At 39.9% G+C, this 23,924-nt stretch overlaps 1 protein-coding gene and 1 non-coding gene across 17 annotated transcripts in view; one reads left to right on the top strand and one right to left on the bottom strand.

The window, feature by feature from the left end:
• LOC115224303 (protein numb) overlaps positions 1-23,924 on the bottom strand; it is a 567,004-nt gene that overhangs the window by 96,360 nt on the left and 446,720 nt on the right. For all 16 annotated transcript variants that reach the window (XM_029795145.2, XM_029795138.2, XM_029795135.2 and 13 more), the window contains one exon: positions 16,224-16,298. In XM_029795145.2, the coding sequence (XP_029651005.1) occupies positions 16,224-16,298 (75 nt within the window). The remainder of the gene's footprint in view (positions 1-16,223; positions 16,299-23,924) is intronic.
• On the top strand, positions 12,745-12,863 carry LOC115224578. Its single transcript, XR_003882864.1, has one exon. It is a non-coding gene; the product is annotated as a 5S ribosomal RNA (ribosomal RNA).

The following is a 23,924-nucleotide window of genomic DNA, read 5'->3' as shown; positions in this document are numbered from 1 at the left end:
CACTAAGAATCAGGTGATTAGCATAAAACACGTTTTATATGCATCTAACCATGAGTGCCAATGATTTCCTGAAGAATAATATTCAATACTTTTGACAACAATCAGCCTAGATAGATAGATAGATAGAGAGATAGATAGATAGATAGATAGAGAGAGAGAGAGAGAGAGAGAGAGAGAGAGAGAGAGAGAGAGAGAGAGATAGAGAGAGAGAGATGGAGAAGAGATATGGAGTAGCGAGAGAGAAAGAGGTGAAGAGAGACTTGGAGAAGAGAGAAAGGTGGAGTAAAGAGAGTTGGAGAAATTGAAAAGAGAGAGACAGATGGGGGGAATGGAGAAGAGGGAGAAAAAAACGCTTCTGGTTCTATGGTATAATAAACCTTATTTTTTTTAACAGTGATCACAATTAAAATATTCCATAAAGATTTTGTGTTAATTTTATGTTCTGGACACCAGTTTCATAATGAAAAAGGTTATCTCACTGAAAGTCTTTAGTATTTTCAAAACTATCAGTTGTGTGCTTTCGAAGCTTGTTTTGCAACCAGCTGGTGTTGGGTTCAAACCCACAGCTCAGCAACGTGGGCAAGTGTCTTCTAGTATAGCCCTGGGCAGACCAATGCCTTATGAGTGAATTTGGCAGATGGAAACTGTGGGGAAGCCCAACTTATACGCATGCATTTATAAGTGGTGCTACATTGGTTACAACAACAAGGAGTTCCAAGTGATCTGATCAATGGGACAGCCTCCTGCTTGTGTGGCTGAATACTCCACATACGCACATACCCTTAATGTAGTTCTTAAGGAGATTCAGCGGGACACAGAATGCGACAAGGCTGGTCCTTTGAATATTACAGGTATAACTCATATTTGCCAGATGAGTGAACTGGGGCAATGTGAAAAAAAGAGTCTTGCTCAAGATCACAATGTGCCACCGGGTATTGAACACATGGCCTTACGATCATAACCAAACACCCTAACCACTAAGCCACGCGCCTTCACATTATATATATATATATATGTGTGTGTGCGTGTGTGTGTATATATATATATATATATATATATATATGTATACATATATAGTTTATATATATATGTATATGCATGTAGGCATTGTACATGCATGCCTCAGTGGTTAGAGCGTTGGGCTTGCAATTGTGAGGTTGTGAGCTCGAATCCCAGACCGGGCTGCATGTTGTGTTCTTGAGCAAGATACTTTATTTCACGTTGCTCCAGTTCACTCAGCTGTAGAAATGAGTTGCGACGTCACATGTGCCAAGCTGTATTGGCCCCTTTGCCTTTCTCTTGAATAACACTGGTGGCATGGAGAGAGGGGAGGCCGGTATGCATGGGCGACTGCTGGTCTTCCATAAACAACCTTGCCTGGACTTGTGCCTGGGAGGGTAACTTTGTAGGTGCAATCCCATGGTCTGTCTCGTGACCAAAGGGGGTCTCATCATACATTGTAGTTGTGGTTGCGGCGAGCTGGCAGAAACGTTAGCACGCCGGGCAAAATGCATAGCCGTATTTCGTCTGCCGTTACGTTCTGTGTTCAAATTCCGCTGAGGTCGACTTTGCCTTTCATCCTTTCGGGGTCGATAAATTAAGTACCAGTTATGCACTGGGGTCGATATAATCGACTTAATCCCTTTGTCTGTCCTTGTTTGTCTACTCTGTGTGTAACCCCTTGTGGGTAGTAAAGAAATAAGTAAATGGCACCTGCCCGTGAATCACAGTCGTTGTAGGCATCAGGTAAATAACACCCATGCCGGTGGCACGTAAAAGCACCTATTACACTCCTGGAGTGGTTGGTGTGATGAAGTGCATCCAGCTGTAGAAACCTTGCCAGATCAGACGGGAACCTGCTGCAGCTCTCCGGCTCATCAGATCCAGTCAAACTGTCCAACCCATGCCAGCATGGAGAGCAGACATTAGATGATGATGATGATATATGCATGTTTTTGTGTTTGTCTGCAACCACCACTTGACAACAGGTGCTGGTTTGTTTACATCCCAGTTGTAACTTAGCAGCTCAGCAAAAGAATTGATAAGACTAAGTACCAGTCTCAAAAGGGAGATACTGGAGACGAAATATGTTCGACCTAAAACCCTTCGAGGTGGGGGGTCCCTACACGGCTGCAGTCCAATGACTAAAGCAAGTAAAAAAAAACAACAACAAAATAAGAAAATAAATAAATAATTAAAAAAATATTTGAAAACCTTGAAAGTATTGGAGGGAAGGGAGGTGAACATCGTCTCCTCTGCCTAGTGATGTTGTTGCTGTTGTTATTGTTGTTGTTGTCATCGTAGTCATTCACAGAGAGCCAGACGTGCTTCAAAGCAATTTCTCGGTTGTGATATTTACTAATACATTTGAATGGCATTATCAAATTATAAACACTGACATTTATGATGGTATATTTTGTAAATACAACCCGCAGAAGGGAGGAGGAAGAGGCGGAGGCGGGCGAGGAAGAGGAACGGAAAAGGAAAGAAAAGGAAGAAGAAAAAGGGGAGGAGGAAGAAAAAAGTGTAGTCAGTTTGTCGTCAAGTTGAATCTTAACCACATAAAGACAAACCGAAGATTTGTCTAAGTTACATAAGGAAACGCGGCTGCTCCACCACCGGTCAGGGTTTTCACTGTTGCTGGTTCTTGTTTCCTGAACGTTGATCCTATGAGATCAAAATACTGTTTGGTTCCGAACAATGGGATAGTTTGAATATCTGGTTCTTGGGATTTGTATTTCTTGCAGATAACAGAGAAGGGTGGAGGGGAAAGAAGAAAAAAAGAATGAATGTGTGCATGTGTGTGTGAGGGTATGAGAGAGAGAGAGAGAAGGCATGAGGAGGGGGAGAGGGGAAGGAGGTAGAGCCAGAGAAAGGAGAGGGAGAGATGGATAGAAAAACAGATGGAGAAAGAGAAGGGGACAGCAAGGGACAGAGAGAAAGGACAGAAAGGGAGAGAGACAGAGAGACTGGGAGGGCAGGGAAGAGGGAGAGAGAAAGGGATGTGAGTGAGAGAGAGAGAGAGAAAGGGATGTGAGTGAGAGAGAGAGAGAGAGAGCTATGAGGAGGGGGACAGGGGAAGGAGGTAGAGCCAGAGAAAGGAGAGGGAGAGAGGGATAGAAAAACAGATGGAGAAAGAGAAGGAGACAGCAAGGGACAGAGAGAAAGGACAGAAAGGGAGAGAGACAGAGATACTGAGAGGGCAGGGAAGAGGGAGAGAGAGAAATGGATGTGAGTGAGAGAGAGAGAGAGAGAAAGGGATGTGAGTGAGAGAGAGAGAAAGAAAGAAACAGAGAGAAGGAAGGGAGAGAAAAATGAATAGAGAAACAGATGGACAAAGAGAAAGATGGATGGAGAAACAGAGACAAAGCAAGTGGGAGAGAGAGCGGGGGTGGGGTGAGAGAGAAACAGATGGACAAAGCAAGTGGCAGAGAGGGGGAGAGAGAGATATACAAAGCAAGTGGGAGAGAGAGAGGGGGAGTGAGAAACAGATGGACAAAGCAAGTGGGAGAGAGAGAGAAACAGATGGACAAAGCAAGTGGCAGAGAGGGGGAGAGAGAGATGGACAAAGCAAGTGGGAGAGAGAAAGGGGGAGAGAGAAACAGATGGACAAAGCAAATGGCAGAGAGGGAGAGAGAGAGAGAGAGAGAGAGAGAGATGCTTAGCAATACAAAGTGTAGTAGTGTCTATATCTTTAAAAAAATGCTGGCCCTAAGGGTAATATACACCATGGGTTCAAATCCCACAACAGTTGTACTAGCCATAGAACAACACAGCTTTGACCAACAAACATTAATTACCAAAGTATTGTTAACACTGCTGCCACAACCCAGATATTACTAATTAGTGTTGCAGAAGAATATTGACTTACAAAAACCCATGTCTAATGAGTCATTATCATTAAGATTATTGACTTACAAAAACTCCAGTCCAATGACTCACCATCATTAAAAAGTTTTCACACAAACTACTTTCAGCTGTTAAAAGGAATTCAGATTTTTTAACAAAACTAATACCAAGTCCTTGAGGGAGGTCCAAAGTTAAGCACAATTAATCTCAGCCAATCACAGTCAATCTCATCTAGTCACTGAAGTTAATTACAGTCATTTACCAAAGCTAACCATTATCAATCTCAAGCAATTTCTGAGCTTAACTGCAGTCAATCGCAACTAATCACTGAAGTGAAACACAAACTTTAACCAATTACTTAAATTAATCACAATCAATCATAATCAAACACTGAAGTTAATCGCAGTCAATCACTGAAACTAATCACAATGAATTTCAACTAATCACTGAAATTAGTCATAATCACTCTCAACCAAACCGTGGTGAATTATAGTCAATCACAGCAGTTAATTACAATTAATCTAACCAAGCATCAAAGTCAATCACAATCAATCTCAACCATTCACAATTAATCACAACAAACCACTGCAGTCACAGTCAATCTCAACCAATCACCAAAGTTCATCAATGTCAAATTCATTCAATCAGTGAACTCAGATAGTACAGACACAGGTTTGTTCCTGATTGGAGAGAGATTTAGTGGTGGTGGTTGTGGGGTCACTGTGCAGTGTTTTATGTCATCCATGTGTACACTGAATACATTTACCTTTCATCTCTACAGGATTAATAAATGAAGCACAAATCATGTATGGGAAGTTTAGCGAGTGGATTTGGTAAATGGAAACTGAAAGAATCCCATTGTACATGTGGGTATGTGCTGATGGTTTGGTTGTGAGTTTGACTACCACTGGCACAGTGTGCCCCTGAGCAAAACCTTTATTTCATGTTGCTCCAGTCCCCTCAGTTCATGAAAATAAAGGGCACCTGTATTTCAAAGGGCCAGCCTTGTCACCTTCTGTATCACATTGAATCTCCCTGAGAACTATGTTAGGGGTACGAGTGTCTGTGGAGTGCTCAGCCACTTGCTTAATTTCACAAGCAGGCTGTTCTGTAGATTGGATTAACTGGTACCCTCATCGTCGTAATCGAAGAAGTGCCAGTTATAAACTTAGCAGTTCAGCAAAAGAAACCAACAGAATAAGCATCCAGCTGTAAGAAAATAAGTACCGGGGTTGATTTGTGGGATTAAAAAAAACCCCTTCAAGATGCAGTCCCAGCATGGCCACAGTTCAACGACAGAAACAAGTTGAAGATAAAAGACAAACCAAAAAAACAAACAAAGAATAATTACATATATTTCTTTACTACCAACAAAGGGCTAAACATAGAGGGGACAAACAAGGACAGACAAAGCGATTAAGTCGATTACATCGACCCCAGTCTGTAACTGGTACTTCATTTATTGACCCCGAAAGGATGAAAGGCAAAGTCGACCTTGGCGGAATTTGAACTCAGAACGTAAATACAGACGAAATACCTATTTCTTTACTGCCCACAAAGGGCTAAACATAGAGGGGACAAACAAGGACAGACAAAGGGATTGAGTCGATTACATCGACCCCAGTGTGCAACTGGTACTTTATCGACCCCGAAAGGATGAAAGGCAAAGTCGACCTCGGCGGAATTTGAACTCAGAACGTAACGACAGACGAAATACCTATTTCTTTATTGCCCACAAGAGGCTAAACACAGAGGGGACAAACAAGGACAGACATAGGTATTAAGTCGATTACATCGACCCCAGTGCATAACTGGTACTTAATTTATCGACCCCGAAAGGATGAAAGGCAAAGTTGACCTCGGCGGAATTTGAACTCAGAACGTAGCGACAGACGAAATACCGCTAAGCGTTTCGCCCGGCGCGCTAACATAGCTGCCAGCTCGCCGCCTTAAAAAGAATAATTACATAACAATACTTTGTAGTAAAAATTTGATGAAAAGAGAAAAAGAAAAAGAAAAAAAAAAACAGAATGAAAAAAATTTCCTTTCTCAAGTTAAATGTAACAGAGCTGAAGTAAGCTTGCTCGGTGAGCTAAGTCAGTGCGATCTAATTTTGATTCCTCGTTGGAACAATTCACATCATTTAACTTTGGTTCATGTCCTTGAGAAGAGTTTTAATGCCACATAATCTCATTCTCTATCTCTTTCATTCTTTCTTCCCCACCCCCTCATTTGCTGTATCTCTTATTCCTTCTCATTCTCTCTCTTTCTCTCTATATGTATATACACTTCAGACCATTTGCATATACCAGAAATCAATACCCCATTTTCTAAATCTAGACGACAAGAAAACCCAACAAGAAAAGCTATATACACTATTAAGCTTTCATATAAATACATATATACATATATATATATATATATCTATTTATATCTACACACACACACAAACCTGCACACACATATGCAATGTGTGTATGTTTATATATATGACTATATATGTATACATACATATATACAAAAACATATATATATATATATATATATATATATATATATATATTTATACACACACATAAACCTGCACACTCATATGCAATGTGTATGTTTATATAGATGAGTATATATGTATGTATGTATGTATATATATATATATATATATATATATATATATATATAAAAATTAAATCCCTGTAAGTTTGGATTTACTCCCTAATATTATATATATATATATATATATATGAGTATTATATTTCTACTATATATATAAATATATACACACACACACACAGACCATACATATATATATGCACACACACATGCATATATTCAAGTAGAGCTCATGTTGGTTGTTTTATGCTAAGCATATGCATAGGAAAGTCATTTAAAAGATATTTATTAGTATCTTAGTTTAGCTCAGGTAAAAAAAACAAAAAGGATTAAAGAATTTGGGGCCATTATTTTCAGAGGATTGGAAACGGAATATAACATAACAAACGTAATTACTCACTAATTAGACCGTTATCAAAGTCAGCATTATCTACATTTTATAAGCTTGTTGAAGTTGTTTATTCAGTGGAACTCTGCCTCACAGAAGCCAAACCGAAGAAAACATTTCTATCGTCTTCTCCAGAAAGAATAAATGGAGTCAATACTCGATGTACTGGCCTTGTTGTGTAGGTTAAGATGTTTGCTTGTCAACCTTTCTGGGTTCTGGGTTCGGTACCATTGCATGGTACCTAGGGTAAGAGTCTTCTTACTATTGCCCTAGGCTGACCAATGGCTTGTGAATGAACTTGGTTGATGGAAACCATAAAAAGCTTGTTAGGTGTGTGTGTGTGTGTGTGTGTGTGTGATCACCACTTGATGTCTGTTTTCCATACTGACATAGGTCGGGTAACTCAACAGGATTTGACAAGCCCCCTCTTGCTTGAATGCCTGGTTTGGAATGCTTTCCACAGCTGGAGGCACCAACCCCTTAACCCTTTTGTCACTGTATTTATTTTGAGATGCTCTGTGTTTTTCTCAATTGTTTTAGATATAACAAAGAATTTAGTAAAATAACTTAGTTATCATTAAGCTAGTGTCAGTGACCATTAATTGTGACTAAGGTTTGGTGGAAGATTTTAACCCTTTAGCATTCAAACCGGCCATATCCGGCCAAAATAGTCTACCTGTTTTATCTTCAAATCAGTCAGATCTGGCCTCTCACACCTGTCCTACAATGTCATTTTAAAAATAAACAGTCACATCATCGAAAGCATTATACTTGTTAGATTAATCTGAATACTAAAGGGTTAATTCAAAATTTATGAAAACAAGACATTTGTACTACAGAGCCAGAGCCAGTTTCAGCTGGGTTGGTAACAAAAGGGTTAATGTCAACCACTTTACAGAGTGTACTTATGTGGCACCAATAAAGTCACCAAAAAACTTGCAAGACAACACACCTGACATGCATGTGTGTGTGTGTGTGTGCCTGTCAGATTGTGTATATTGTGATCACATGATCCATGTTTGGTGCTCTCTGCATGTTATGTTATTTTATGGTCAACAAATTGTCCGGTAGCCATGTGCTTCCAAAGACGTGTGGCAGGAGAAACTCTAAGTAGGGGGTCAGCAGCAGGAAAGGCATCCAGCTGTAAAACAATGCTTCAACAACATATATTCAAGTGATCCATGTCAGTATGGCAAAACAAACATAAAAACAAATGGTATGTGTCCATGCTGGAGCACTAACATCAAGGGTTTGTTTTTCTTTTTTAACCCTTTAGCATTTAAACCGGCCATATCCGGCCAAAAGTATTCTGCTTGTTTTATGTTCAAACTGGCCATATCTGGTCTCTCACACCAACCCTACAATATCATCTTAAAAATTAATAGCTACCTCATCAAAATCTCATAACTACAAGATAATGCATGATTAGTTCAAAATGTGAATAAAAAAGCATTAACTTTGGCAGAATAATGTGAACACTAAAGGGTTAAAATATGTTATTTTGACTTTGATACCTTGCTTTTTTACTATTCCCATGTTGTAAGAGCTGAAAGGCAAAGTTGATATGGATGTAAAGAGATGTATCATAAATGCAACCAAATTTCAAAAGACTATTTTTTTTTCCAGCATGTCAATTCCACCATACCTTTTTCTTTATTACCCACACAAGGGGCTAAACACAGAGGGGATAAACAAGGACAGACAAAGGTATTAAGTCGATTACATCGAACCCAGTGAGTAACTGGTACTTAATTTATCGACCCCGAAAGGATGAAAGGCAAAGTTGACCTCGGCGGAATTTGAACTCAGAACGTAATGGCAGACGAAACACCGCTAAGCATTTCGCCCGGCGTGCTAATGTTTCTGCCAGCTTGCCGCCTTAAATTCCACCATACCTTACTGACACACACACACACACAGACAGAATACCCCACCACACACTCAAAGCCACACATATACACATACACAGAGGCCCACATACATAGACACAGAGCACCCCCACCACAGAATCCAACATACATACAGATACACACAAAGCCACAAATACACACAAAATCTCTCTCTCACACACACACACAATGGTTTCACCTATTGTCTCCATCGACCAAATTTCAATATATAGATTTTTCCAAACTTAGTTACACCCATACACCCACATATATACAGCATACAAAGACGTACCCATGACATATATATATACTCACATATACATCACATACACATGTCATATATATACCCACAAAGAACATGCTAGAGAAGAACTTAACAATAATCTAATCTTCAGGATTAAACTTAACATTTACCTGAAGAGATCAAACAGAAATCTTGTCTAATTTTCTGTTGTAGATAAAAAGACACACCTGAACAGGTAAAAGAAAGGTGATTGCCATGTGATATAGGAAGGTGTTGTGCTAATTTCTGAGTTGTTCACAGCCAGTGATCAACTTTAAAATCAGCTCATTTTCTTCAACAGCTGTTTATAGTTTGTTACTGGGGACTCGGTGAGTAGGCCGTGGCCATGCTGGAGCACTGCCTTCGACAGTTTTATTTCGGCTTACTGAGACCAGTACTTACTTTAGTGGATGGTTAAGTTCAGTTTTAGATCTAACTGAAAGAATTATTTTTACATAGGTACACAGGCGCAGGAGTGGCTGCGTGGTAAGTAGCTTGTTTACCAACCACATGGTTCCGGGTTCAGTCCCACTGCATGGCACCTTGGGCAAGTGTCTTCTACTATAGCCTCGGGCTGATCAAAGCCTTGTGAGTGGATTTGGTAGACGGAAACTGAAAGAAGCCCGTTGTATATATGTATATATATGTATATATGTGTATGTGTGTGTGTCTGTGTTTGTCCCCCTAGCATCGCTTGACAACCGATGCTGGTGTGTCTATGTCCCCGTCACTTAGCGGTTCGGCAAAAGAGACCGATAGAATAAGTACTGGGCTTACAAAGAATAAGTCCCGGTGTCAAGTTGCTCAATTAAAAGCGGTGCTCCTGCATGGCCGCAGTCAAATGACTGAAACAAGTAAAAGAGAGAGTAACAGAGAGAGAGAGAATCAGAGCACACACAGGGTAAGTTATATCTGCTGTGTGAAATATGTGCGTGTGTGTGTGTGTGTGTGTATGTATGCATAAGTCTGAATGTATGTTATGTGTGTGTGAGTGTATATATGTCATTATCATTTAACGTCTGTCTTTCATGCATGCATGCATGCATGGGTAGGACGGTTGACAGGAGCCGGCCAGGTAGTAGACTACCCCAGGCTACTGTGCCTGATTCGGCGGGGTTTTATGACTGGATACCCTTCCTAAAACCAACCACTCAGCAGAGGGAACTGAATGCTTTTTATGTGGTACCAGCACAGGCGAGGTCGGTTTTGGCATGATTTTTACAGCTGGATGCCCTTCCAAATGCCAACCACTTCACAGTGTGGACTGGATGCTTTTTGCATGGCACCAACACTGGCAGGGTCACCAACTAACTCACAAGACAAGGAATTTTGAGAAGAATTCTGTATATATACACACACACACACACACATGTGCGTAGGTGAGTAAGCACATAAATGAAAAATAGGGTGGAAAAAAATAGTTTGGATACCTAAGGTAGAGCAATATGCTTTTATCAAAGTTGCAAAATCATCAGGAAACTGTTACTCAGAACCTCAGGTTCCCGTTCATCAGACAGTTGTGATGGAAACTGATGAGTAATTTAATAAAGCCTCTCACTGATGTAAGTGTAATACGGTGGCACGTAAAAAGCTCCGCCCGATTGTGGTTGATGCCAGCTCCTCTGGCCCGTGCCGGTGGTACATAAAAAGCACCCACGGAGTGGTTGGCATTAGGAAGGGCATCCAGCTGTAGAAACACTGCCAGATCAGATTGGGGCCTGGTGCAGCATCCTGTCTTCCCAGACCCCAGTCAAACCATCCAACCCATGGAAAACAGATTTAAACGATGATGATGATCATGATATATACATACACACACATACTGCAAATATAGCTACATACATGCATGTTTTTAAAGTATTACATAAATGTTCATACATACATATGTCTATATATATATATATATATAAATCACCGTGACCGACCAGACTATCAGATGTTGTTACACATCGCTGGTCACAATGTGCTTCGCATTGTTTTAGCCTTCAAATGACGCTACCCCGCTGGCTAAGCGAGCAGGCCAGAAGAAAGAGTGAGAGAAAGTTGTGGCAAAAGAGTACAGCAGGGATCGCCACCCCCACCCCTGCCAGAGCCTCGTGGAGCTTTAGGTGTTTTCGCTCAATAAACACTCACAACGCCCAGTCTGGGAATCGAAACCACGATCCTACGACCGCGAGTCCGCTGCCCTAACCACTAGGCCATTGCGCCTCCACACACACATATATATATATATATATATATATATATCGATTTAATCACATGGATCTTAATCCTCCAAGGTAATTTTTTCAAGGACTATCATTGAACTCGAGATACACAAAGACTTTACAATGTATCGGTGTACCTATTTTTAAATTTTTGTATATGTTTATTATTTTTTTGCAAAAAACAATGTCATTTTCTTTTTTCCCCCTCCTCAATTATAAAAAAATTTTCTTTTCACCTTACAATTCTTGAAAAGTCACACTGTGACAAAAACCGGTTAGAGTTAATATATAAAAAAAAATTTTTTTTAATTTTCCATACACCCGTTTTCATTAAAATTTACCTTCAATTTAGCATTCTGCCTTTTTATAATTTTTCCTTGCCTATCATTTCTCCACATGCGGTCAACACAACCCCACCATTTATTGATTTATATATATATATATATTTAATGAATTAATATAATGCTACTCTGTAATGTTGCACGTAAGCCTTAAGGTTGTAGTTTTCCCCAGTCCTGAACGAAACCAATTTCCCTACATCATCTTATCGAATACATCTCAGCTGTGCCTATTCTCTTGCTACAAGTATTTTAATTAACAATGTTAATGAATTGCTTTCATGTTTTGATAAATAATAGACACAGGCTTGGCTGTGTGGTTAAGATGCTTGCTTTGCAGCCACAAGGTTTTGGGTTCAGTCCTACTGTGTAGAATCTCGGGCAAGTGTTTTCTACCATAGAGCTGGGCTGAACAATGCTTTGAGAGTAAATCTGGTAGATGGAAACTATGTGGAAGCCTTTCATATATGTGGTTGGCGTTAGGAAGGGCATCCAGCTGTAGAAACTCTGCCAGATCGGACTGGAGCCTGGTGCAGCCCCTGGCTTCCCAGACCCCGGTCGAACCGTCCAACCCATGCTAGCGCGGTCTCATGCCTGCAAAGCGAAATTCTTAATCATTCAGCCCACAACACACCCACATGTATACTATATAATACTCTATGACAGTTTCTTCCAATTATTCTTTTACCCCCAATACTTTTGGCACTCAATTTAAATAAAGGTGTATTTTGGTAAAATATTCATTAGTGAATCCTTCAACTCCAATCACATCAAAATCTATTTTTTAAAAAAAATTCTTGTCTTTACAAATAAATTCTAAAGAAAGCCTCCCCCACCCAGTCCCTTGCTCTTTTTTTATTATTTTTTTTTTTTATACCTTTATCACTGGTTCGAGGAACTGCAGGGAATAAAATAAATATAGGATAAGAAAGTATCGGAATATTCATCCAGATATCTCAAAACAAATGGAAGTTCTGCACAAAACATTTTGACAGACTTTTGCTTCAGGCAAGATGCAATACATACACACACACACAGACATATATATACACATACATTATATATACATGTTTGTGTATGTGTGTGTATATGTAGTATAAATGTATGCATGTATGCATGTGAATGAGTTACTGGGGAACAGGGTTTTTGTTGTCTGATGTTTTGTTGTCCTACTATGGGGGCTTACGGCCATATCACGTTGAAAGCACCGGTTCTCGTCTGATCACCGAAGTTAAGCAACGTCGAGCCTAGTCAGTACTTAGATGGGTGACCGCTTGGGAGACCTAGGTGCAGTAAGCATAGCACAAAATGGCGGTGCCCCAGCATGGCCACAGCTTGTGAGCTGAAACTAAATAAAATAAAATAAAATAAAAAAATACTAATTCTGGGGTGCTGATTTCAAAAATGTAATCCAGTTTGCTCTATCATATTAAGATTTTCCACAAACTAAGATGTCCATTTTGCAACATTTCCGGTATTGTCACCATTCCTAAGGATAGATTTGACTTCACCAAATGCGAACCCATGTCTGGAGCATGACATAACTTTGAAAATATAGCTTTCCAATGTCATTTAAAGTAAATACAAATATGAAAGTAAAACCAAAAGTCATAATTTAAGTATCTTCAGTTTGATAAGCATCAAACTTGAGCAACTTTCATTATTTTCAACCTCACCATTATCTAATATCCTTTAAAGGCGGCGAGCTGGCAGAATCGTTAGCACGCCAGGCAAAATGCTTAGCTGTATTTCGTCTGCTGTTACGTTCTGAGTTTAAATTCCGCCGAGGTCGAATTTGCCTTTCATCCTTTCGGGGTCAATAAATTAAATACCAGTTACGCACTGGTGTCGATGTAATCGACTTAATCCCTTTGTCTGTCCTTGTTTGTCTCCTCTATGTTTAGCCCCTTGTGGGCAATAAAGAAATAAGAAATGTCCTTTATACAGTGAAGTGTAAAGAAACAACATATTTTTTTTTGGTTCTTGACACTATACATGTCTCATGTTTGCGGAATTTATCTGCAGATATGCACACGATTTGCTTATTTTAGCATGACTATCATTGCAAACTAGATGAGACATGTTTCGTTGAACTTTTAAAACGTTTCTTTTGGAAACTGGTATTTTGAATGTGGCCTTATGTTTTAATTGTGAGGTCATATGGGTCAAGGTCACTTTTCATCAAGCATGGTCAAAGAAGTGTAAAAAGAACTTCATGGTGTGAATGCTCTCAATGGAACTTGGTCATCACAAATCTGCATTTGCTTACTTTATAACTCTTTTACTTGTTTCAGTCATTTGACTGCGGCCATGCTGGAGCATCACCTTTAGTCGAGCAAATCGACCCCAGGACTTATTCTTTGTAAGCCTAGTACTTATTCTATCGGTCTCTTTTGCTGAACCGCTAAGTGACGGAGATGTAAACACACCAGCATCGGCTGTCAAGCGATGTTGGGGGGGACAAACACAGACACACAAACAGATATATATATATATATATATATATTATATATATACATACATATATATGACGGGCTTCTTTCAGTTTCTGTCTACCAAATCCACTCACAAGGCTTTGGTCGGCCCGAGGCTATAGCAGAAGACACTTGCCCAAGGTGCCGCGCAGTGGGACTGAACCCAGAACCATGTGGTTGGTAAGCAAGCTACTTACCACACAAAAAGTACTATTTGGTTTGTGTTAGTTTCTTATTTCAGTCTTGCATTTAATGACAAAACTGACATTTTTGGTAACAAAAAATGAATTCCTGTTTAACAAAAAACTTGACAGGATAGAAAATTTCTGAGGGCATTTCTGAACCCAGCACCATCAAATTAGGTAGGGTTAATTGTAAAAAGCAAGACAAAATTTTTTTCAAAAATGTTACCCAGTGTAATGATAAGCCTTGTCCAGGACCAGGATGGGAAGGGTGTGTGTGTGTGTTGAATGAAAAAGGGGACAGAGGAGATAACTTTGTCTTTCCTTTAGGGGAACATGAAGAAAACGAGAGCCAACTAACTGGCACTGCAAGGGATCCAGTTGATCTCATCAACAGAATAGCCTGGCTCATGTAATTAATGTGCAAAAGATTGAGCACTCCATAGACACGTGAATTCTTAATATAGATCTGAGAGAGATTCAGCGTGTCACAATGAGTGCGACAAGGTTGGCCCCTTTGAAATAAATGTACAATTCATTTTTGCTAGATGAGTGGACTGGAGCAACGTGAAATAAAGTGTCTTGCTCAAGGACACAACACACCTCTGGGAATCGAACACATGTCCATACACACGAGCTGAATACCCCAACCACTAAGCCATGCACCCCCTGTCAATCACCACAACCGATTGAGTTGAAGTAGGTGGTACATATTTGTTTTAAAATCTAAATTTAAATGTCTGAAAAGAAAAAACAAATATATATTTTTAAAATATTTTTGGAACTTTTCAAGCTCCTTGAAAATATCAAAAGAAAACCAATAATGAAATGATTTTTACAGAAAATAATTGGTTTTTTGAAAAATTTTTTGAAGTTATTATTTTCATTTATCACCTTGTTGGGTGGTGATGGTTATGGGGGCGAATATTGGAATTAATTTGAGGAACAGTTTATAAGAGACTGTGGGTTTGCAAGCCCAAAGATATGTAACAAATGACAAAGATTCCTGTGTATTGCTGTACAGCTGTTATTGTTTTCTATATACCTTTTATTGTTTACTTGTTTCAGTCATTGGACTGTGGCCATGCTGGGGCACCACCTTGGAGGGTTTAGTCAAGCAAACTAATGTCACTGCTTTGGCTTATTTTTCTGTTTTCTTTCTTAAGCCCACACAATGGGCTTCCACACAGTTTCCATCAACTAAATTCACTCACAAGGCATTGGTCAACTCAGAACTGTAGTAGAAGACAACTGTCCAAAGTGCCATGCAGTAGGACTGAACCTGAAACCATGCGGTCGCAAAGTGAGCTTCTTAACCACACAGCCATGCCTAATCTCTCTCTATATAAACGGCAGTTTGTGTGTCTGCGTGTCTGTGTGTCTGTTAGGTTGTACCCTCACCCTGACCATGGCTTTCAACCGATTCTGATGAAACTTGACACACACATAGCCCAATGTCATAATTCAAAACTAACGCAGCGAAAATTTTGAAAAGTTCCCCCAGTTCTGAAAAAAATCGATAAATTCGACATGGGGTCGAGAATCAGAAACACAAACCACAGACTGTCATGGGGACGCAACTCGACCTTTTTAACTCTCAAAAAAAATTTACCATCATTTTCCCCCCATTTTTTTGCTATTTTTTGGCTATAACTCTCTAAAAATGCTTTATAGTTATTTCCCTTACAAACCCGAGCAACGCCGGGCGATACTGCTAGTTCTTACATAATAAATATACAGAGTAATGAATTCATCATTGAATAGATTAAAAATGAGAAACAAATAAATATTGGAAGATTTGTCAAACATTTAGGGGTCCATGGAAGAATTCATTTAAATAAAAAGGGTGATTGGTAATCAAAATGTCAGGAGCTGGTGATGCAGAGGTTGTCTTGTTGTTCTCCTAAGTAGATTTACTGAAATAGTCTGTGTCAAGAGAAATACTTTGGAATGTTTCTTGCCACCATGGAAGGAATTGGTAAGATTAAAAGAAGGCTACTTACATATTTCAAAGATTTTACTGCTTCCTCACAGACCTGCATACCTCGCGATTCATAAACTTCTATACAGCCCAAATACTGAAAAATAGAAGACAAAAGTGTTAAGACTAAAGACAGACTGAGGTTGGTGGTAAAAGGGAACGAAAATGGGTGGAGGTAAGAGGAAGGGGAATTAAGTGGGGTAGGAGGAGGAGAAACTGAGTGGGGAAACAAACTGAATGGAGATGTTGGTAATTTAAATGAAGCCAGTTTTAAGTGATTTCCCAACATATTTAGGTTTGGATTTTACAACTTCCTTCCAAATTAGAAAATTCATAGAAAAAATAAATTATTATAAAAAAGCTAAAGAATTATTAGGGAAAGAAAAAAAAACAATTTGATTTCTGTATACAGATGGAGAAAAATATTTAAGTGGTTAAGAATGAAAGAAAGAAGAAGAGAGATCCAAAATCATGTTTTAGGATTCTCAAATGTGGTTTCCCCACAGAGTATGATAAGATTAGTTCCAAGTAATAGACACAAGTTTACGATTACAATTGTATGATGAGAAAGGAAAAAAAAAAGAGAAAGAAAAAATGTAACTTTTCATAATAAACATCAAATTAAAATGGCATAAAGGTAAAGGAGTGTTGGTGGTAGGTTTGATTTTTAACAATATTGATTAAAAGAGTTCAAAACATGCTTGGGTTGACGTTGGCCTTGGTTTTGATTTTGGTCCATAGGGATTGACTTTGGGTTTGCTGAGGTAGACTCTAGGCCTGTTGGGGTGGACTCTGAGCCAGGTGGGGTGGAATCGGGGCCTGGTGGGGTTGACTCCAGGCTAGGTGGGGGTGGACTACGGGTTAGGTGGGTGGACTCCAGGCCAGGTGGGGTGAACGTGGGACCTGGTGGGATAGACTCTGGACTTGGTGGGGTGGACTCTGGACCTGGTGGGGTGGACTCCGGACTTGGTGGGGTGGACTCTGGACCTGGTGGGGTGGACTCCGGACCTGGTGGGGTGGACCCTGGACCTGGTGGAGTGGACCCTGGACCTGGTGGAGTGGACTCTGGACCAGGTGGGATGGACTCCGGGCCAGGTGGGGTAGACTTTGGGACTTGCACCTGCTGAAGTTTGAGTTTGGTCACTAAAATAAAATATTATTTACGTCAAGCACTGGATGGAGAAGGAAGTGAGAACAGTTTCATCGATTAATTCACAATGTTATAGTAATATTCGAAATTTAGGAGCAAACAAAATGCCACATAGCATTGAGTTATGTTACTTTATGTTCCGATTTCAAATTACCCCTACATTGTGTCAACTTTGCCTTGCTTTCATTCTATGAAATAGTGTTGACATAATTGACGGTACGCTCTGTAATGAGCCCATGGCCAAAACATTTAGCTTTTAGTGGCTGTAATACCATCTAACTGTAGGTGAGTACCAAGAAATTGCATGTACCACTGTGAGACTGTAGCTGATACTGAAGAACATTAGGACCCACAATGTATCTAGAGGTACCACAATGGAGCAGTGGGTGGTACTATAGAGCTGTACATGGTATTATGGAACTACAGGTAGTACCAAGGTACAGAACAGTAGGTAGGTTTTACGGAACTTATGTGGTACAGTGGAACTGTAGGTGTATGTACCACTGTGGAACTATAGGTAGTTCTATGGATATATATATATATATATATATATATATATACCCAGACTGTATCCCCAATTTTTTTAGGAGGAGGTAGCCACAACAAGATGCATACCAGGTATTCCATTCATTTTCCAGCTCAGTCCTCGGAATGTCTGTAAACTACATCCGTAGTGGGACCCTTGGGCCCTGGTTTCAGGGTTTGAGGAGTGTGGAACCACCTCTTAGCCACTATTGTTCCCAGGTTTACCCAGGCCCAGAGTGGTAGCACCTGTAAGGGTCCCAGCTATTGGTTAACTAGCAAACTTCCCTGCGACCAGGGAATCGGTAGAATGCAGTCCCCGTATTCCCTGTGTGGCGTAAGAGGTGACTAAAAGGGGCAGGAGCATGGGAGGGGACTGGGAATCCTCTTCTCCTAGTAAATCCATATTCCTCAAAAGACAGCATGGAAATGTAGGTAGGTATTAAACAACTGTGGGGTACAGTGGAACTGTAGATAATATATTTCTTTACTGCCCACAAGGGGCTAAACATAGAGGGGACAAACAAGGACAGACAAAGGGATTAAGTCGATTACATCGACCCCCCAGTGCGAAACTGGTACTTTATTTATTGACCCCGAAAGGATGAAAGGCAAAATCGACCTCGGCGGAATTTGAACTCAGAACGTAACGACAGACGAAATACGTCTATGCATTTTGACCGGTGTGCTAACGTTTCTGCCAGCTCGCTGCCATATAGAACTAAAGGTAGTACTATAATATAGCAGATACATCATCATCATTTAGCGTCTGCTTTCCATGCTAGCATGGGTTGGACGGTTCAACTGGGGTCTGTGAAGCCAGAAGGCTGCATCAGGCCCAGTCTGATCTGGCAGTGTTTCTACGGCTGGATGCCCTTCCTAACGCCAACCACTCCGTGAGTGTAGTGGGTGCTTTTTACGTGCCACCCGCACAGGTGCCAGACAGAGCTGGCAAACAGCCACGGACGGATGGTGCTTTTTACGTGCCACCGGCACGAGGCCAGTCAGGGTGGCACTGGCAACGGCCACGAACGGATGGTGCCTTTTTACGTGCCACCGGCACGGGGGCCAGGCGAGGCTGGCAACGGCCAAATACCACTATAGAATTAAAGGCACTACAATAGAACTGTAGGCAGTAAGGAACTAACTACCATTGAAGAGGAACTAAGCTTCCCCCTCCCATAAAACTTTACTTTTAGTTCTACAGTACAAGAGTTACGTCTATCTTTTCATATTATGATTACTATAAAAACTAACTTGAACTTATTCAAACTTGTTCTGGCTTCACTACAACTGCAGTAGTTGAAATGCATCACTACACATGTTTCTTTCTTGATCTGATTCCACCTCATTGCATTTCATTCTGTTCCATTCCAGCCCAACACCATTTGAAAGTTTCTTTTTTTAAGACTTCAAAAATTTCTTGCTGTCCATTTATTCCATATTTGGGCATAGGGTGGCTGGCAGCAGTAAGAGCGGGGAGTGCCATTTATTCTGTGAGGTTACTAACCTCACAGCATTTTTTTTTTAAATGCATCGATCCATTATCAACTTAGCACACAACCACCACCACCACCCAAACTGTTACCAATGCCCAATATATAACCAAAACAGCGCAACTATTCTAGAAAGATCTCATCTCTCTCTCTCTCTCTCTCTCTTTCCCATCTATCACATAAAACAAAGAAGATGAGAAAGATCCGAAACAATGGGGACAGATAAGAAATGAATAAATAACCAAAGGTCTTTTTATTATATTTTTTATCCTACCCCACTTCACCAGTTTTAAGGAAATGCTTTTAAAAATAAAGAGATACAACTTCAAATGATATAAAAAAAAAAGGTGGAGTTTATTTTTCTATATATATATATATATAGACAGCAGTAAATTTATTTTCAATGTGTAGGTTCTTAAAAACAGTGGCAGCCATAAAACTGTATATGAAACACTATTTAAACTGGTAACACGCAAAACGTGTTACGTTTATGTGAGCGTGTGTATGGAATTTATATCTAAAATGCTATTCTTACCGATGATGATGATGATAGAAATTTTTAAAAAAATAAGGATGTTGATGATAATGATGATGATATTTGTGTAAAACATTTGCTAGAAGCAACATTTGTAGCAAGTTCCTCTTAATATATGACTAAGAATGCATCATGTATAATGTATGTGTGTGTGTATATAAATGTTTTGTACATGTATGTATTGTGTGCATGTATATGCTTGTATATATGTATTGTGCCTTTGTATATATGTGCATGTGTATACATCTCTCATATATGCGTATGTGTATGCGTACATATATATGCCAGCCACCTCTTTCTCATATACACACATACACACATGTTGCTAATACCTTTTGGACTATCTGTGTGTGTGTGTATGTGTGTGTGTGTGTGTGTGGTGTGTGTGTGTGTATATATATATATATGTATGTATGTACATACACATACACACACAGATAATATGGAAGTGATTGAAAATTCTTTTCAAATTTACTTTTATGTTCGTTATGCCCAGGAATGATATATCGACATCAACATTTTGTGTTTTTGTTTCTAGCACACAAAAAGAATATACATACATATATATATATATATAAATAAACAATCAAATAAATAAACTAGATTTGGCTGATCTAAAACAAAGAAAAAAAAGCAAAGAGAAAAAGTTTAAAAAATAATATTTAAAAAAAATCAATAAATCCCATCGAATTGTATTTCTATTGGCACCAATTATTGAAGTCTTTGTTTTACATTTTTTTCCATTTTTACTTGTTTTCTCTTTGTCTACATCAATGGAAACAAGAGACTTCTTAAGAGAAATCTGGTTAAGAATCTTCAAAGACAGGTTTTCCTGTTTACCAAATTGCCTTTTTTGAAGGTAGGCAAATGATAAGAAATGAAATTAAAGGTACAGTAATTATTCGTATATTTGTAATTATGCAGAGCTTAAATTAATAGAATGGCTGGCATTGAGGCAACCTCCATGTCGGGCCTTGGTGGTGATGATGATGATGATGATAATGATGATGGTTGTGGTGGTGGTGTAGATTACTGGGGGTGGAGGTAAAGGTAGTGGTGGTGACAGGTGGCCTGAAAGGAAACATAGTGTGCGAACATGCATGTGTGCACAGATACAAACACACCAACAAACATACAAAGTCATATGCTTATGTGTAACAGAAACAGTAAATCTCCCTGGACAGGGGATCAAATCCCAGGCCGGGGGATCAGATCCCTGGATGGGGGATCAAATCCCTGGACAGAGGATCACTCGGCTCGTCTGTTGATGAAGAGCACGGCTATCCGCATGAACTGATGTGAATTGCAGAACTCAGTGAACAGCCGAGGGATCAGATCCCTGGATGGGGCATCAAATCCCTGGAAGGGGGATCAAATCCCTGGACAGAGGATCACTCGGCTCGTCTGTTGATGAAGAGCACGGCTATCCACATGAACTGATGTGAATTGCAGAACTCAGTGAACAGCCGGGGGATCAGATCCCTGGATGGGGCATCAAATCCCTGGAAGGGGGATCAAATCCCTGGACAGAGGATCACTCGGCTCGTCTGTTGATGAAGAGCACGGCTATCCACATGAACTGATGTGAATTGCAGGACTCAGTGAACATCGACACCTTGAATGCTCATTGCGGCCCTAGGATCCCATCGTCCCAGGGCCCCGTCCGGTCGAGAGAAAAAAATAAAGCCTAATTAAGAAGCAAAAAAAAAAAAAGAAAAAAAAAGGCAGGGAGCTGACAGAAACGTTAGCACGCCGGGTGAAATGCTGAGCAGTATTTCGTCTGCCGTTACGTTCTGAGTTCAAATTCCGCCGAGGTCGACTTTGCCTTTCATCCTTTTGGGGTCGATAAATTAAGTACCAGTTACGCACTGGGGTCGATGTAATCGACTTAATCCTTTTGTCCTTGTTTATCCCCTCTATGTTTAGCCCCTTGTGGGCAATAAAGAAATAAGGAACAGTAGATGAACAGAGAAGAACAAATTTCTTACTGTAGAGCAGTGGTTCCTGACCATTTTTTGCCTATGGAGAGGCCATAACCCAACTAATCAGAAAGAGGGTTAGTCTAGGAGACGGAACAAGTGCCTCTAAGCATTTTGTCAGATGTGCTAATGTTTCTGCCAGCTCGCTGCATCATCATCATCATTTTTTAATGTCTGCTTTCCATACTGGCATAAGTTGGACGGTTTGACTGGGGACTGGAAAGCCAGGAGGCTGCACCAGGTTCCAATCTGATCTGGCAAGGTTTCTACAGGCTGGATGCCTTTTATGTGTGACTGTCACAGCAGTGAGTTAGGTGGCACTGGCACGAGCCAGTTTGGCAGCTCTTTCTACTATAGGCACAAGTCTGGAAATGGTGGGGGTGGGGTAGTCAATTACATCAATCTCAGCGTTCAACTGGTACTTATTTTACTGACCCCCAAAAAGATGAACGGTAAAGTTGACAACGGCAGAATTTGAACTCAGAAGGTAAAGACAGATGAAATACCTCTAAACATTTTATCCAGCATAGTTAAAATTCTATCAGCCTGGCGCCTTAATAATAATAATAATAATAATAATAATAATAATAATAGTGGTTTCAAATTTTAGCACAATGCCAGCAATTTCAGGGGAGGAGGGTAAGTTGGTTACATCAACTGCAGTGATCAATGGGTACTCATTTCATTGACCCCAAAATGATGTAAGTCAAAGTTGACCTCAGAAGAATTTGAACTCAGGATGTAAAGGCAGGCAAAATGCTTAGCGGCATTTTGTCTGCCTTTACATCCTGAGTTCAAATTCTGCTGAGGTCAACTTTGACAAAATGCCGCTAAGCATTTTGCCTGCTGTGCTAATGACTCTGTTAGCTTGCCACCTTAATAATAATAATAATACTTTCTACTGTAGGCACAAGGCCTGAAATTTAGGGGAAGGGATTAAGTCGATTACATCAACCCCAGTGCATAACTAGTACTTACTTAATCAACCCCGAAAGGATGAAAGGCAAAGTTGACCTCTGCGGAAATTCGGACTCAGAATGTAGCAGCAGATGAAATACCACTAAGCATTTAGCCCAGCACACTAATGATTATGCTAATAATAATAATAATCCTGAAATTTTTGAGTGGGTGGGGAGGGAGCATGGGGAAAGTCAACCATATCAATCCCACTACTTGACTGGTACTTAAGTTATTGACCCCGAAAGGATGAAAGGCAAAGTCGACATCAGCAGAATTTGAACTCGGACAAAATGCTGCTAAGAATTTCACCCAGCATGCTAACGACTCTGCCAGCTAACTATCTTATATAATAATAATAAAAATAATAATAATAATAATAATAATAATAATAATAATGATCCTTTCAACTGAAGGCATAAGGCTGAAATTTGGCCAGAGGGGACTAGTTGATTACATCGACCCAAGTGCTCAACTGGTACTTAATTTATCAACCCCCAAAAGGATGAAAGGCGAAGTTGACCTCAGCAGAATTTGAACTCAGAACGTAAAGACAGCTAAAATGCTGCTAAGCATTTTACCAGGGGTACTAACAATTCTGCCAGCTCACTACCTTTAATAATAAAAATAATAATGATGATGATAATAATAATAGTGATGGTGTTGATGGTGTCTGGGATAATAATGATGGCAGGTGATTATTGTGATGGAGATGATGATGATAGGGTCGATGAATACTGATGATAAGGAAGAGAAGGATGATGATGATGATTGTGATGATGGTGGTGGTGGAGGAGGACGTGAAAAGTCTGGTCCAAGTAAATATTTTCGATTGCTGTTTTTCATTTTACCTTTTAAGGTAATTGAATTTTGTATGGTAACTTTTATTTATTTATTACATAAACTTTTCGAAAAGTGGTGCGAAATGGATCGACACACCACATACACTCCCATCCATACATTCACTACAAACAAATACGCAGACAACAGTTGGACATTTCTAATTACTCCTGGTAATTGGTTCTGTGATTAATTCTGTCAGGTGACTCTTACTTGTGACAAAGTTGATTTACTATGGGGAACA

Source organism: Octopus sinensis, linkage group LG25 (assembly GCF_006345805.1).
Source record: "Octopus sinensis linkage group LG25, ASM634580v1, whole genome shotgun sequence".
Taxonomy (NCBI): domain Eukaryota; kingdom Metazoa; phylum Mollusca; class Cephalopoda; order Octopoda; family Octopodidae; genus Octopus; species Octopus sinensis.
The sequence above is the reverse complement of the archived record's forward strand: the minus strand, read 5'-3'. Positions and strand labels throughout refer to the sequence as shown.